Source organism: Anopheles bellator, chromosome 2 (assembly GCF_943735745.2).
Source record: "Anopheles bellator chromosome 2, idAnoBellAS_SP24_06.2, whole genome shotgun sequence".
NCBI lineage: Eukaryota > Metazoa > Arthropoda > Insecta > Diptera > Culicidae > Anopheles > Anopheles bellator.
Window position 1 is genome coordinate 34478885 of NC_071286.1, and position 16082 is coordinate 34494966.

Below are 16082 nucleotides of genomic sequence, written 5' to 3' on the forward strand. Positions count from 1 at the left end.
TTCAGCCGTCGCCGCGGAACACTGTTGACGAACACTGACCCGTTGTGAGCTATGTGACATGGAAACTGGAGAAATTTGGTCCACGCAACCTCGCACTGCCACGCAACCACGAACCGCAAAGAGTTTGGATACAACAAACGGGAAATGGCGAAGAAAGCGAGTTGGAATAAGCAAACGCCGTTTTCCCCACCTTTGGCGAACAATTTACCATTGCCCTAACAACAACTGACAGCTAGTGTCAGTTTCAAACAACCGGTGACGTGCGAAGCTTGGTACAATGCGTTGCAAAAAAATGCAACAGTAACGTTTAACCAGAAAACGTTCACTATTTTCGATCGATATCATCCCATAAATTACCTACTTTATATTATCGACTGCAAAATGAATTATCTTTAGGAGAAAGTGACACAACTTTCGAGATATTTGACGTCCGTACATAATTATGTGTACGTGGAGCACGTGTTACAAACACAAGATACGATTCACTCGTAAATGAAATTTATCAATCCTTAAGACTTACTCAGTTCACGACGTTTCCTGTTCGCCGATAGTCCGCTGGGGGAGTATGTTGCACAATGCTAACGCTTTTGTAATTGACCGAGGTGCAACTAAGTAGCGATGCTGCGTCCAAAAACCACTAAAATTGGTACGAAACTGAAATGTGGTACGAAGATAAAGGCCGGTGTGATTTCGTATTAACTTAAATGTGAGAAAAAGTCAAACCACAAAGAATCTGTTGTCAATCAAACAAGTGTTTGCTGTAAAGTTTTTGAACATGTGTGTGTTTGAACATGTGAGTTCACTGTCGGAAGTTGAGCTGACTAGTCGTGTCCTATGTTTCTGTCCGTTTCCGTTTCTGTCACGTGTTTTATTCTTCTGTCTTCTATCCCGCATTTTAAGCCAACCTTTACAGCATAAAACTTCACGATTGTACAACCCACCGAATACACGTAGCTCCGAAAACAAGAAACCCGGTGAAATAATTTTTAAAATAGTATTTTATTTTACGTTTCATCGTCACTCTTACTTTTTTTGTTTCTCTTTATTCGTGGTTCCCACGAATCGAGTACGCGCAATGTTCCTTCCACTTTCCTTCGTATTTTCAAGTGATTTCACATTGTCCCGCACGGACAGAGGAATAATGGTTGCAGCTCCGCACTCCCTACCTAATATGTTTATCCCGTGCCAGCGACAGGCCTTTTTGCGCCAGCTCGTATCGTGACTCCATTAAATAGTTATAGCATTTTGTTATATAGGTTGCATTATTCACCATTACGATTCTCTCTCGGAAATGCAGTTCCGAGGCTCCACTTTTATGCACAAGATAAGGTAAGAGAGGAATGGAGACGCCGCATTTCGACTGCTTGATTGGCCTTATCTAAATGTGTACTTGTCTTTGAGCTACCTGTGCCAGAATCGACCCTTTTGTACGAGTTGCAATTGGTTCTTTCATTCCCAACCGGGTCATGTCGTTTTAGCTTATTTTTATCCGTTCATGTTTGTACCAACGTTTATATTGGCATTTAAACATCTTTCTTTATAACTCTGACTCTTTACTACAGCAGCGTGCACAGCGCTTGTGGTCTAACGCCGGCGCCGTTGTAGATGTCCCATAGTTTGCCACGCGTTAACCACGCTTGTTTAGCACGTTTTTTCTATACGTCCTCGATGTTGCTTGCGCTCAGACTCCACCGCTACTGCTCGAACCTCATTCTGCATATATAAGGTGTCAAGTGAATTGGCAGCATCCTTTGAATTTGTATGTTTTGTTTGAATAATTGCTTGCTTTAAGTATGTTTGTAAGGTATGTGTGTGAGTACTTTTCGTATTTGCTCGGCGCCAGCTGTTTTGCTAGGTTATCGCTTTAAACATTCGATGTTATTGGGCTGGTTTTGCTTCTTATCTTTCCATCCATTCCATTGCCATTCATATTTTGCTATATCGTTGTTACTATCATGAGTGGGAGTTATTCGTAGTAAACCGGTTACTTTACATTCGACTTACAATCAACACATGAAAGAGTGCTTTATTTACAATAATTTTTTTTATCTTATATTAACACCTTCCGCCGCTCTTCATTGTACATGGGTATTTTCCACCAAGAAGGAAAATAGAAACCGAATCCATCGTGGAAATATTGCCCTAGTTACGATGCTCGCAAAAGTGAAGGAAATATCCGTTTAATCTCATGCATATCAGCGACAGATAGAAACACAAAAACTGTCATGAAGCTCAATCAACTAATGTAAAAATCGAATATCTTAAATATGCTGAAAATCAAATATGTAATTTATCTAAAATTCGAGAAATAAATAAACACCTAATGCACTACACCTCCGTACGGATCCGTAAGGATACTTACAGTTCTAGTATACAAACAAGAATGCAAAAAAGGCTCCGCCCTTTCGTCTTATCAACTTCAACGAGCTCATCAACAAGAAAGAATGAAACATGAGTGATGAAATAAACTTCTAGCAAAAATAATAATGATATTAATAATATTATTAAGGATATAAATAAATCTACTTCGATCACATCAATACACCGCTGTCCTTCCACCATTCAGATTGAAACTGAAAATGAACAGTACGAACGTGCTATGCATTTTAGTTTATAAGATTTTAATGCACTTTGAACATCTTTTTATCGTTTTTCGAACAAACGTGTTGAAAATTTGCGTCAGCACCGATGGCGCCAATAGAATCGCGTGCATTGAAATTGCCATCAAACTGCTTATTTCGAGTTAATAAATAGCGCTTCCTTCTTCAGCGGGGCCGAGTACTTTCTGTTCAACTTTTGTACACCTTTCTCTACGTCTTATTCAAAGTCTTCCTGCTATTGGGTGATTCGTGCCAAATGACTGTACTTGTTGAGTTGCAACCCATTGACACAATGTCCAATCTAAGGACAGGTTTTTTCGTACTTTCATTCGGTTCCATACGACGATACACTCAAATATCGGCCACGTGCCGTTTTGGATACACCTTCTTTTCTTTTTAATCGATATTAAGACGTTATTTGTTTAATTATTGTGTTAATTACCGTACTTGTTACTGCTATCCATATGATCATAGTAATAAAGTCGTATTTTCCATCTGCCACTGTTCCCTCTATCCACGCCTGCTGCATATGTTTGTTTCTATGTTGTTTTATTACTGTTGACTCAATTTGGCCCTTGCCGGGCCCTATTTGTTCAATTTTTACTGCTGGTCTTTCTGCTCTTGCGTTGCTTAGCATGTCTCGCCTAGTGTTTCGGTAGTTCGTAAGGAATTAATTTTTTTAAATATTTTATCAATAGTTTGATTCGTTTTAACTAATGCATTTCTGTTTTTACCAAAAAAAAATCGTACGGAACCGCAAGTGATTAGTTTTTATCGTAACATATGCCTTTCTGTTTTTCTTCTGTCTTGCTGATGGAGTTGTATACGCGCATTTGCATAGGAGCCACGGCGTCGTCGTTACCGTTTCCGTATTGGTAACAACATTCATCACATTGCAACCTGTGCCACGGGCACTAAGGTGTTCACAACAAAGCGCACACAGATAATACATTAACCACATATCATGCTGTATCGCTCGTTTCATGGGTTGTTCTCGATTTTCTTTGTTTCTTTTCGCTTAGAAAGGCATAACGAACAGGCAACTCCGATCGGGAAATACTTGCAGCCGTTTCTATAAGAAGCGCGGTGGTCCAGAGTGATATGAACTATGCGGCAAACTCGGACTGGCTCGATGCAGTGTGTACGGCGAGGAAGATCGTTGGGCCAAAGACGATGATGGCAGTTGCTGCGACGGTTGATGTTGCTGCTGGGATGACGACGCTACGCTCAGCAGTTGCTGCTGTGAGCCATGGTGCTGTTGTTGTTGGTGATTACTGGCAGCCAAAGACAGAGACGCTTGGGAACCGTGAGTAGTGGCATGAGCCATCATCGACATCGACGAGCCCGACGAGCCCGATGTGGATGCCGTCGATTGATGGGACGATTGTTGCGTCGACTGCTGGGACGAATTCGACGGATGGATTGGGTTCAACAGGTTTCGTGTCATATAATGATGGAACGTGCTGGTGGCTGGTGCTGGACCGCTAGGGGCCATACGATGGTGTTGCTAAAATAGAAAAAGCACGCGACGATAGTAAGAAAACATGCTGCAAACTTTCGCCTTACAAAAATGGTTGGAAGACAGAATCAATACTAACCGAAATATTGTGATGTAGTCCGCCAATCGCTGCTGCACCGATCATGTGGCTCGGTCCATCACCCAGATCCAGGTGAAGGCTTTCGTGGACATCTGAGCTGGAACTTCCACCATTACCCATACTTCCCGCACCACCATTTCCGCCTGCACCACCGTTTAAGCTACTTCCTCCGCCCAAGTGAAGCTGTCCGAGTGATGCCGTGGCCATTGCCACGTCTGGCATTACGTCGGACAGGTGGCCATCTGAACATGCACCCATTTCACCTAGGTCCAGCCCAACTCCGCCGACACCACTACCTCCGCCTCCGGCGGAAGCACCACCTCCTCCGCCGGCTGGTGCCGATAAACGGTACGCCACTATGTCACCCCCCGGTATAACGGATGGAAGCTCCTGACGTCGGTGCGTTCCCAGCAGCCCCAGGGGATTGTTGGACACGGACGCATGTAAGCCACCGACACTGCTTCCTCCTGTCCCAGTTCCGTGAGAAAGCAACGCATGTTGCTGATGCGATAGCGGATGGTGTGACGGTTGCTGGTGTTGCTGAGAAGAGTACGACTGACTGGGGACCGTCGGTTGTTGGCGAGGGAATGTCATATTCCGACCGAAGCAGGGCACGGCTTGCTGCCCAATGTCGCCGGGCAGAGCTGGCGATGGGGGCGGCGTCAACTCCTCGTCCAACGATTGCTGGCTAGCGTGCAGATCGTGGTGCCGATGATGCTGGTGCCGATTCTGTTGCGAATGATGATGATGATGATGGTGGTGATGGTGGTGGTGGTGGTGATCGTCTTGATCATAATCCTGTGTCACTTTGTGTTCCTCCGCTCCATTCGCTTCCCCGTCGGTGCAGTAGCAATTGGCGCACTCCAGCAATTCAGCAACCTCGTCTGGGAAGTTGAACTCCCGCACGACGCGCAACCGGATCTGTCGGTTGATCTCCGATCGGCTTGAAAGCGACAAACCAAGCGCACGCTGGCAGCCTGGAGCTTGGCGTAGCTTTTGCTCCCGTTTCTGCATCGATTCCATCGTCGGAGCGTCTGGCGCAGGAATCGAGGCGGCGGTGGCCGCGACAACATCCACTCCGGCCGCCGATCCACCACCGAGGTTGGTGCCCGTGTTACTGTTTAACCGTGACACCATGTAGAGCGTGTCGGGAATGTCGGGCATGTGGCGCGCCCGTCGCATCCGCAGCAGCTCGATCTGCTGCGATGCAATGTGATCTTCTAGCAGAACCTTCACCTCTTCGTAGTATGGCATAAACAGCCGTGGCCGTACGAACAACCCATGATTTTTGCCACCCCGAATCCACGCATTAATTCGCAGACTCTCGCGCTCGTCGCCGATCATGTGAGACGGCGGTGTGCTCACCAATCCGCGCCGGATGGCCTGATTGAGGATCTCGTTATTCGGTGGCAACACGTGATCCATGCGCACATGCGGCAGAAGCTCCGAAAGTATCTCGCGGAGTTCCACATCGCTCAAGTCGCGCTTCTTAATACCCTTCCGAGTTACGGAGTGGGCCGTGTGACTGAGAAGATTCGGTTCCCGGTCCTCCATCCGACGTATCAACTCTTGTTCGCCCCATTTCAACACCGCCTGCAGCACCTCCAGCTCCGATGCCTGCAGGAAATTGTTCTGCAGAGCCTCGATCAGCTGCGATTTGTCCAGCTGGAATAAGACCGGCGAGCCAACAATCGCCGAAAACTCTTCGCGCAAATAGTGACAAGCCTGCCGATACACCCAGGCCGACCCGTGCGGTTGGCTGCCCCAGCGCAGTACGGTAGCCAGCGTTTCAAGTGACAGCCACTCGAGTATCAAATCCTCACAGCCCTGCGCCAGTATATCCAGCTCGAGAAATCGCCCAATCTGGTACAGTTCCATCGCCTCCTCCAACGGAGACGGCCGTGCCCGGCCCGTGTGCGTAAGTGCCTGCACCTCACCTAGACTTCCCGCGCCGCTACCACATCCGTTGCCCCGTAGTATCAACGACAAATCAACCGTGTCCAGGTAGATAGCATGCAGCAACACACGCGCATAGCGCTTCGGAATCACACTCTCGTCCAGGACGATGCGTGTTGTTGCATGCAGTGACCGATCAGTACCGTGCAGCTGATGCTCTTCACTCACGTTCCGTGTCCTTCGCTGTATCATGTTCTTGAAAAACGGCGACCGAGCGCTCAGAATCGCTTTGTGGCAAGGAAGCTCCAGCTTCGGCCGGAAGCCGTACTCTGAGCTACCGGAATCTGGTCGATGGTAGTCACCACCCTCAGACGTGAACACAATGGCTGCATCCGCATAGTCCCCTGTTTCCAGCAAGTATCGCAGATCGTTTTCCAGCGGATTGGGCGTTCCGAAATCTTCTCCAAGCCGGCGCAGCAAACTGACGTCGATGCTCGGATCGTGCGTGCAGAGATCCCCGGTGTAAAGGTAGCGAAGAAGCGACGAAAACATCGCCACATCGACCGGCGAAGAACGTAGCTCGAGACAGATACGTGCCCCATATCCGGGGCATCCGGCGAGCAGATCGCGAAAGTAAGAACAGCGTGCGGACAGTATTGCCCGGTGCACCGGGAACACGGTTCCGCGAAACACCAGATCGCAGTCGGTGCAGTGCCTGAAATCGTAGAGTGAGGCCAGGTCCTGTTTGAAGGTGGTAGCGGGCGGGCGAGCCAACTCAGCCTGCACCGAGAGGTCCTTTAGTGCGGCCAGCGACTCATACTCCTCCAGTAACGCGGACAGCTCAATCGGACTCCAACTAGACACGAACTCACGCAGCACCCGCCCATGATCACAGGCTTTCGACGAGCGGCGTCGTCGGATGAGTTTTTTCTTCAGCGTCGCGAAACCCGTTACTTTCTTGCGTCTTTCGCGCACCACAGCCCCCGGACCACCGATACCGGAACTACCAACACCGCCGCCAGGGCCGCACATCGGGCCGTAGCCCAGACCTCCTCCCGAGGATAACGGAGTCGTAGTGGCTCCCGCCGCCCCCGATGACGTTGAAGTGATCCCTGACAGACCGAGCATACCGCCACCACTTCCACCTCCTCCTCCTCCTCCTGCACTAGAGCCGGGACAGTCGGTTGACGCTGTTGCACCCATCTCCGTCGTAATGCATGGAGGATGATCGCCACCGCTCTTGCTCTCACACCAGTATGACAGTCCACAGGGTATCAGACAGCCCCATAGACCAGGATTCATTGTCCAGCAATGGCGTCGATAGCACCGCGAGGCAGCTCTGAAATGTGGTACAGGAACTCCATTAAGCATTTGGAAGAGGGACGGGCACTCATCAATATTACTGATTTCATTATGGTTATGCATAAACTTTAAATTTAGACCACAACTGGCGGAACTTCACACAATGGGCATCCTAAGTTGTGACCCTCTTGCCAGCAAATTCTGAATGCCCAGAACACTTAAATTTAGACCACAACTGGCAGAACTTCACACAATGGGCATCCTAAGTTGTCACCCTCTTGCCAGCAAATTCTGAATGCCCAGAACACTGTTCTATACCAGACACGGTATCTTCTGTATCCCGTTTTAAGAAAACTACGGTTAGACTTCGGGATGCAACCATATTTGCTTGTTATTGCATGTGTAATACAAACACGATTGATCATTGCTCGGTGCATTCCAATCCTTCTATCGGTACCTAATTTAATTACGACATCTGTAGGCATCAGAAAATAGAACGAGGGCAAATAATGCACAAAATGAACATGTTTTTATCCGTCGATAATCGTCAACAACAATCGCATTTACTTGGCTTTTGTTCAATTGTGGAAGCAACATAATCGAAGGTATTCGCGTTACGTATGATTTTTTAAATCTTTCACCAACATTTCACATTTACTTTTCATATGCCCAACTTCAGAAACCAGTCCATGCTATTAAATAACACAACTCACCTGAATGCAATTGTGCGAACATTGTTTCTCCGAATTCAAAGCCCGCTTTGTGTAGCTGGCTGAAAAAGAGCTTCGTTGCAAAACAAAGGTTATCGTTCGCTTCTTAAGTTCCAAAACCTGTGCGCGTGTGTGTTCACGTGAATTTTGCGACCAATCAATGCATTATTTCTGCGCTAGTCTCCTTGCTTGAGGCCAAATATTCATTGGATGCATTCTGGGTACACAACACAACGCATCGCGTCCGGAGTGAAATGCTGCTGGAAACACCAATCGCTCTGATTCGCCCAGAACAACACCATCGAGATATCCTCCGAATGCCAAAAGCCACAAAAATCCCACTCCTACGCATCCGGTTCTTGGCTCTTCAGGAAGGCGGTTCCAGCATCATGCACAAATAATTGGCCGTCCTGGTTTCTTAGTATTCTTCCGTTTTGTGAACGATTAGCAGCAGACAATTTGAGCAACCAGAAGAAGCTGTCGAGCGAGCGATGTTTACATTTTGTCCCGTTTCACTAGCAGAAACATAGTCGACGACCTTTCTGGGCAGCTCAAAAAGGACGTCAAACCTCTCTCTGCTTTTCGTCACCTTCACACCTTTCAGCACGTTCCTCAGCCCGGCACGAGTGCTTTCTCCTACCGATTGGTTGTTGTTGGGGTGCAGTCATCGACGGGGTCGAATGTTTCATCCTTTTTTCCAAAACACACGCGCACCCACACACCGACGTAGGCACGAACACACACGGACGCATTCACGCTCGCACGCACAACACTTTTTAATGCTCCTACGCACGCACCGTGCGGATGATGGCACTGGCGGTGGTATTAGGGCGTGCGAAGTAGCACTTGCACCAAGCCCAGAAAGATGGACCCGATGTAGAGGACCGCTCGCTCCTGGCCAGACATGTCACACTGCGAACGCAAAAGCGCTCCCCTCAGCCTCCGCCAACGCCCCTTTTCGGGCATTGGTGAGCGAAAATGGAAAACACTTTTCTCACCTTTTCATACGTTGTTTCTGGGCCCCTGGCCCCACCACACCAACAGCGCGGACTGGCTTTGCCTCTTGGATTTCGCGATTGCGAATCTCGCCCCGTTGTGCTCTTTTCACTACTCGCTCATCCCGAGCTGCATTTGCCCGCAAGCCATGGCTCGCACCGACCCACAAACGGCTCCACCTTTAAGCACTTGCGTTCGTCAACCCGTCGCCCGAACTTTTCAACCTTTTTCCACTCTGTTGCCAAACTGCTTAGCACCCGCAGGAAAACATGAAAAACTCCAGTCGACGACGACGACGTTCTGTAATTTTCAAGTATTTCAACACGACCACCACTGCCTACTTTGGGTAGCTACGGACGCACACCACCAAAGCCTCCCACTGTAGCTTCTTTCTTTTCCCTCTGCCTTGTGCCTGGGACTTGCCGTCAGCCTCGCACCAACCGAGCCGAGCTCGACCAAATCGGGATTCGTGTTTCGCCTGGCGCTGTCAGTTTGACAGTCCATTTTGAGTTACTTTTTCGACACTCATTCCCGGAAGGACGATTGTTGTCAGATGCGCTCTGTTTTCGATATAACAACGGTCGTTGCTACCAATCAGCAAGCAGTGTTTTTATTTTATTTGAACGGTAACGTCATCAGAAAACAATGTTTAGCCAATCAGCGTACTGATTGGACCCATTTTGCGAGCGTCGTCGTATCGCAAGTTGAATGTATCGGAATGCCACGAGAAAACAATAGTGAGTTCCTTTGAATAAAGTCAAACGGCTCAAAGACTGACGACCAATCGAGATCGATATATAATCAATATTGAGTTGATAACGTAAAATGTCATCGTTCAAAAGGTTGGATGATTTTTTCGGTGGTCAACGTGATAACAAATGTATCGAACCCTTCCTAAAATACCGTTGACGTTGTTGCGCTTGTTCTGAACTGTACTTTCATTGAACTGGTGCACCGTTCCGTTTTATCACTGCAACTTCACGCGTAGTGAGACTAGTTTTAGACATTCATATTTCGACTGGAAAACATTCCTTTTCAAAAGAAACTTCACTGTTATTTTTCGTCCCTTTTTCTAATCATCCCTTTTGGTAATACTTTCACTTACTTGCTGACTAAGGAGAAGTAGTGACAAAAAGAACAGAAGACACGATCATTTTTGATCTTTTTTATTCTCTCTATATGCAGTAACGGGCTAGTGGATTTGTTTGTCAATTCATCTTCACTGTTAAAAGTTGTTAAAGCTAGATTTCGCTTCACATTGTTTATCACACCCTTATTGTCGTTAGATATACTTCACAGCAATCGCAATACTACACACGAACAGCTCCAGAATATGAACCAAAAATGCGGGGCAATTGAAAGCATTAGTCGAATTCGATGTTTCCTGGTAGCTGACCAAGCGCCTTGGCTTCGGCAACACGTTTGTAGAATTCAGAAAAGTCAACATGTGATCGAATTCGCTGATTCGAGTCGTAAGGGTTGCCGGGTTGGGTGCTGTAAGAAAATCAATTCCGATCAGTTACCTGAAAGGAAATCGTTGGGAATTGCGATGCGCACAACTTACATGTTGGAGCTTGTTACAGAAATGTTAGAGTTGATTGTACAATGATCGCTTTCCGTCGGTGTAGCGTCCGAACTGGTTGAGCTGAACGAGTTGATGCTGCGGTTGCGGTTCATAAATGCCTTCGGGAGCGCATAATTAAAATTTCTTATCAACAGTGTAACATCATCCCGGCTGCTGAACGTTACGGGTTTGTTTTCCTCCACCAGCTGCATGTAAACGTCGTGGTGCTTCTGTACGATACGATGAACCACGGACTGAGCCACCCCGGCAAGGGTTGATTGGTTGTGAAATTCTTCTGAAATCATTCGAACCAGCTCGCGATTGCCAGTTGACGTGTCACCCGTGCAAATATCGTGCAACGCTCGGCAAAGCCCACTCGACATCAGCACAAGAAACCGACAAGCCGGCGTAATCTGTATACCGCCCACGATTTCCGGTTCAAATATTACTGGTTCCGTTGCGGCACTCGAGAGAAAATTGCAGTCTTTGTAGCCCGCTTTGCCAAGGTAGTTGCCGATACACCGTGTGCTGTACAGAGGAACACCTTCAAAGTTTTGCGCCATCAACCCCAGCCGAAATAAACGAGCAGCTTCTTCTGCGTTCAGCAAATTATGGTCGATACTCAGCTGCGTTACTGTGAGCGTATCGTGTTCGCCCGTCTTGCAGAGCAACGCCCGACAATTACCTATATTTCCTAGGTAAAGATGGGACCGATGAATCAAACCCACCACTGCGCTGGCTCCGATCGACAGTTCGTTGTTGATCCAGTCAAGTTTCTGCAGCACGTTTTCAAACTGTTGCGATATTTCGTATTGATTCATACCATCCGCCGACAATTGCATTTGGATAGCGGTTTTCCTCGCGACGTGCGTATTGATTGAATCCAAGTAACCTTTCTCGACGGAGTTGAACGATTGGCGCATCAACTCTTTGACGGCTTCGTCAGTGTGACAGGAATTTAGCTGCCCGAGCAGTAGATCGGCAGCCAAGCCTTGCAGGGCATACTCCGCCACTTTGACTTCATTATGACCGGAAAGTATTGCATACATGGACCTAACAACGGGATCAACATCATCATCATCAACAGTCGATGTAATCTAGATAACAAGATACCCACAAGGTATTGTCCGCTATGCAAAGGCACTTTTTGTCACGCGACTTATACCCCTCGTACCTGCTGCCATCTTCTCTGTGAACCAAGAATATTGGGAAATATGGATGAAATTGGAATCGGGACAAGAGAATAAGCAGATCACAACATACTTATAGATTTGATTCGTCGCCTCGCCCACTCCTGTCTGATTACAAACTTTAAGGTCGTCGGTCCACGATTTAGTTTTGTTGTTATTCTCCATAGCCTCCATTCTGATCATCAGTGTCTTTTTTCTCACCAAATTAATAACTGAAATAACAGAACGATGTTTCCAGTGGCTTCCTTTATTATTTCTGTTAATACACAACTTCTGAACCGAGACCTACGAAACGCTGGAACAAAACAAACACGAAACGACGTCTTCTTAAATTTGACAACTTCGGTTGTTTCAAGTGTTGCCAAATAGCAAAATATGCACAAGTTTCATTGCACATTTTTTAAAATTCTGTTCAAATCTATTTTCACATTTATTGGGCGAAACCATCTGCCATAGAAAAACAAAAATGATCAAAGCAAGCTGCAGGATATTTTTCAATGTGTCTATTGCTCCATATCTGCAGAAAAGCTTACGTTCTTTCGTTCTTGTAGCCGGTAAAATTGAAAACATGTAACAGAACACCATACTTCGTCGGAACTTCGACTTATTATATTTAAGTTAAACGAACGCAGCTACGTTTATTGAACAAAACACTGATGTCGGAGGAACCTACAGAGAATATTCTCATCGCAAGAATGTTACGTGGCTCATGATATTATGTGAAATTGGACTCTATACCCTGCAGGGAAAGATAGGTCTATTATGGTTTACAACATATTTCGTTTTAGTTCTGATCTTCGCTGCTGTTGTCGTAACTGCCCTCACCGTCTTGCTCCATTGGTTCAACTCCGTCTTCCTGTGGCTCCGGAACAGAGTCACGAGAGCTTTCCTCACTTTTGCTCTCTCGATCTGTTTCCTCATCACTTGGTCCTTGGCCGTCCTGTGACTCACTATTGTCTTGTGGGGGTGGTTCTTGTTGCTCCTGCTGCTGCTGTTCATTATCATTTTCAGCTATCTCTTCAACTATTTCGGCCGTATTACGATTGTCTTCTTCTACAACCTCCTTCATGCTATCGTCTTGACCTTCATCATCGTCTTCTTGGTGACTACCATTCATCCGTGGCGTACCGTCCCCGCCGTAATCGATGCCATTCACGCGTGCATCTTCAACGCGGCGTGTCATGTTTTCAAGTTCATCCGCCAACTGCGCGTACCGAGATTGTAGTGCTTTTTCGCGCTCCGTCTGTCTCATGACATCCTCTGTGAGCGATTCCAAGCGCTTCGGAATAGCAAGGTCTTCCTGAGCGGCCAGAAATTTGAACGTCGACAGCGCCAAACAGTTTTGTTCGATCTGCTCGTTAGTGTCCTGAAGCTGCTTTACCAGCGCCTGAGCCCTAGCCTGATACCCAGCTGTGAGGATTTTGAGCTTTTTCTCAATCTTCCCACATCGTTTCGCTTCTTTGGCCATGTGTTTTCGATTGATTTCAAGCCGCTTCTCCGCCGACTCAATACGATCCTTTTTACTTGCCAAATTGGCACGCGTGTAACGATTCTGACTCGGAAGGTACAACACCTGCGACAAGCATTCCTGCCACACTTGCGTGTAGCTTTCCAGCGATAGATCACCGTGCGCCATACCGTTCTTCACTACTTGCATCTCCGTTGCCAGCATACTGCGAGCTTCTTCCAGCTCACTTTCGTCGATGTCCTCATACGGGTGTTGATCCAGATAGGCCTGGTACTGACTCAAAGGAGGACGTTTGCCCGATGGCCCCGGTGCCTGCTGTATTGGATTGCGCAGTGCGTCGTAGTTAAGCATTTTTACCATTTCCTGCTTCACGAGCTCCTCGGCTTTTTGAAGGTCCGTTAATCCATGCATTTCGTTTGTCGGACGCAGGACGGTGTTGTTGATTTCCAATGGTCTCGGAAGTTCACGTTGAATAACCTGGGAACGTAGCGACAGTTCCTTCGCCTCTTGTGCTAGTTTGTCCTTTTTACGCTTTGAATCGACATCTGACTGATCCGGAACCATCTGCTCCACAAGTGCTCCTTCGTCCGATGGTTCATCTGTTTCGTTGTCGGGCACCACAATTTCATAGTCGTTCCGCGGCGTCGGCAACAAAGCAAGTCCGTCTTTTAGCGTGGATTTCAGTTGCTTCTGATACGATTTGTATGCGGCTGGTGTTTCTGCCACACTTATGCCGTCCTCTGTGTTAATGTTCAGCTTATCGCGCAAAAAATTCGGCGTAGTCCCCGGCAAATGCGGCTGAGTCGTGGAACCGACTGGTACAACTGCACCCGAGGCTGGAGTTAAAAATCCTCCTGGTGTAGCCCCACCGTCGGCACCGCGAACCGACCGGAATGGTGTCGCAAGCACAGTATTGGGTGTTGCGACTGCCTGACTTTGTGGCAGCACTCCCGAGAAGTCAGACTGATGCAGCGGAGTGTTCACTCCGCCTTTCAAAGGCGTTTCCACGTGTGTTAGGGCCATCATATTTTGTGCCTCTTGCAAGATGCGATCCGTCACCGGTGCTGGTGTGCGTGGCGTAGCGGCCACTTGCGGAGTGATGCTGTAATCCGCCAGAAGTGCGTCCGTAGTTTCGACGCCGCTTTCCGATGCTACTTCTTTAGCTATCTCACTGGCTCGACCCAACTTGACGACTTGTTGCAACTCTTGGTCTGAAATTTGTGGCTCTGGCAACACTAACTTAGATCGCTTTTTGGCCGGTTCCTGGTTTTTCAAGAGGGCCGTCGGTACATCGTTTTCTTTGCGCTGTTTAAGCTTTTCCTTGTCTTTCTTCCGCTCGCGAGCTTCCTTTTCCACACGCAACTCACCATCGAGCGTCTGTTGGCGCAGACTTGAAAAATCCGTCGCTATCGGAACTACAAACTCATCGGTGGTGTCATAAAATCCGGGAGCCGGAGTTTTTTCGAAAGGAACTTCCGAGTTGTAGTCGATGCCCTTTAGCTTACGCTTCCGATTACCGACTCCGATTCCTGCTGCTCGAAGCTCCCGACGCTTCTGCAACGCGGCCAGCCGGCGAGCTTCTTCGAGCTGCTTTTCCCGTGCCTTACGCTTCGCCTTTTTGCCCTGAGTGTTAGCTAAACGTGCTCTCGCCTCCGAAAGCATTTCGAGTTCATCTTCGTCCATATCCTTCGGGTCCGGGCGCGCTGGTTTTGTCTCCGGGTTAGGATCAATTTCTCCGGGTTTTAGCTTGCGCGGATCGTCCATTCCATCTTCACCCTCCTCCTTGCGCTGTGCTTGATCCAGCAGATACTCGTACCGTTCCAAACACTGTGCCGCAGTGCGGCCAATGATGGGTGCAATCGTACGCCATTGCGTCGGCATCAGCTTGGCCAGATGGAGCAGCTTTTCGTCCTCTTCGCGAGACCATTCGGTCTTCTTGATGCTCGGGTCCAGCCACTCATACCAACGGGCCTTGCACTGCTTGGCAGACTTGCGATGCAGTAGTGATGCAATCCGAGACCATTGGTTTTTGCCGTACTTCATTACGGCGGCCTTGAGAATCTCATCCTGCAAATTATTTGGGCATGGGACCAGCGTTAAAAACACACCAAATCAAACGTACCAATCGCCTTACCTCGGTGTTTCGCCACACACCGCCCTTTATCATTATGCGTGGCATGATGGAGCACTGTCGAACACGTTAGTTTTAACCAAAAATTCTTCAAATGCACCAAGTTGTGCGTCTTTAGCCGAAATTCGGCGTGAAGCAAGGTTTTACCGGAGATTCGTTTTCACTATCAACTACCGCAAACAAACGAAAGTGTCGCGTTTGACAGCTGAAATGTCAAAAGCAACAAAACCACACGCACACATGCGTACGGGCCGTGTATGCACTTTTTCTTCTTCTTTTTTCTCGCAGTCTCAGGGCAAAGGTCCTGTCTGAGGATCCAATTCCCATTCGGACTTCTTTATATACTAGATGAATTTGATCGATGGAAATGGTGACGTACAACGGTCGACCCAACGCAATTTGCCTTTTATGTATAAGAAGAATAGCCACATATCCTTTGATTGCAAAAGTGAATATAGCTCAACTAATGCATTTGCCACGAGAACTTAGATTTGCGGCGTTATAGGAAATAGCTAGTTCAACTTTACGTCTCCATACTGAGAGGATTTAAAGAAACGTTCGAACAATCATTTCAATGCAAATTCTGGGACTATTTAGAACGGATAATCGAATGGGAGAAAAGCATGT

General features: G+C 47.6%; 3 protein-coding genes across 3 annotated transcripts; all 3 read right to left on the bottom strand.

The window, feature by feature from the left end:
* Positions 1-1040: 1040 nt before the first annotated feature.
* Positions 1041-8216, bottom strand: LOC131208324 (BTB/POZ domain-containing protein 7). The gene is made up of 3 exons (XM_058201027.1): positions 8110-8216; positions 4199-7433; positions 1041-4107 (listed from the first exon to the last, which is right to left on the bottom strand). Exons 2-3 carry the CDS (start codon positions 7394-7396, stop codon positions 3673-3675), a joined length of 3633 nt encoding a protein of 1210 aa, XP_058057010.1. The 5' UTR covers positions 7397-7433; positions 8110-8216; the 3' UTR covers positions 1041-3672.
* A 2073-nt stretch (positions 8217-10289) lies between these two features.
* LOC131209894 (TGF-beta-activated kinase 1 and MAP3K7-binding protein 1-like) lies at positions 10290-12110 on the bottom strand. Its single transcript, XM_058203047.1, has 4 exons — positions 11930-12110; positions 11784-11855; positions 10667-11719; positions 10290-10596 (listed from the first exon to the last, which is right to left on the bottom strand). The coding sequence occupies exons 1-4, from the start codon at positions 12037-12039 to the stop codon at positions 10467-10469; spliced, it is 1365 nt and encodes a 454-aa protein (XP_058059030.1). The 5' UTR covers positions 12040-12110; the 3' UTR covers positions 10290-10466.
* A 365-nt stretch (positions 12111-12475) lies between these two features.
* LOC131208977 (cell division cycle 5-like protein) lies at positions 12476-15596 on the bottom strand. Its single transcript, XM_058201930.1, has 2 exons — positions 15459-15596; positions 12476-15391 (listed from the first exon to the last, which is right to left on the bottom strand). The coding sequence occupies exons 1-2, from the start codon at positions 15501-15503 to the stop codon at positions 12641-12643; spliced, it is 2796 nt and encodes a 931-aa protein (XP_058057913.1). The 5' UTR covers positions 15504-15596; the 3' UTR covers positions 12476-12640.
* Positions 15597-16082: the final 486 nt, after the last annotated feature.

Coding starts and splice junctions, on each gene's coding strand:
- LOC131209894 (XM_058203047.1), bottom strand. CDS start 12,039: ATGATCAGAATGGAGGCTATGGAGAATAACAACAAAACTAAATCGTGG. Junction 11,720..11,783: donor TGCATAGCGGACAATACCTT/GTGGGTATCTTG, acceptor TCCCGTTGTTAG/GTCCATGTATGCAATACTTT. Junction 10,597..10,666: donor TCTGTAACAAGCTCCAACAT/GTAAGTTGTGCG, acceptor ATTTTCTTACAG/CACCCAACCCGGCAACCCTT.
- LOC131208324 (XM_058201027.1), bottom strand. CDS start 7,396: ATGAATCCTGGTCTATGGGGCTGTCTGATACCCTGTGGACTGTCATAC. Junction 4,108..4,198: donor GACTACATCACAATATTTCG/GTTAGTATTGAT, acceptor TTTCTATTTTAG/CAACACCATCGTATGGCCCC.
- LOC131208977 (XM_058201930.1), bottom strand. CDS start 15,503: ATGCCACGCATAATGATAAAGGGCGGTGTGTGGCGAAACACCGAG. Junction 15,392..15,458: donor GTGTGTGGCGAAACACCGAG/GTAAGGCGATTG, acceptor AATAATTTGCAG/GATGAGATTCTCAAGGCCGC.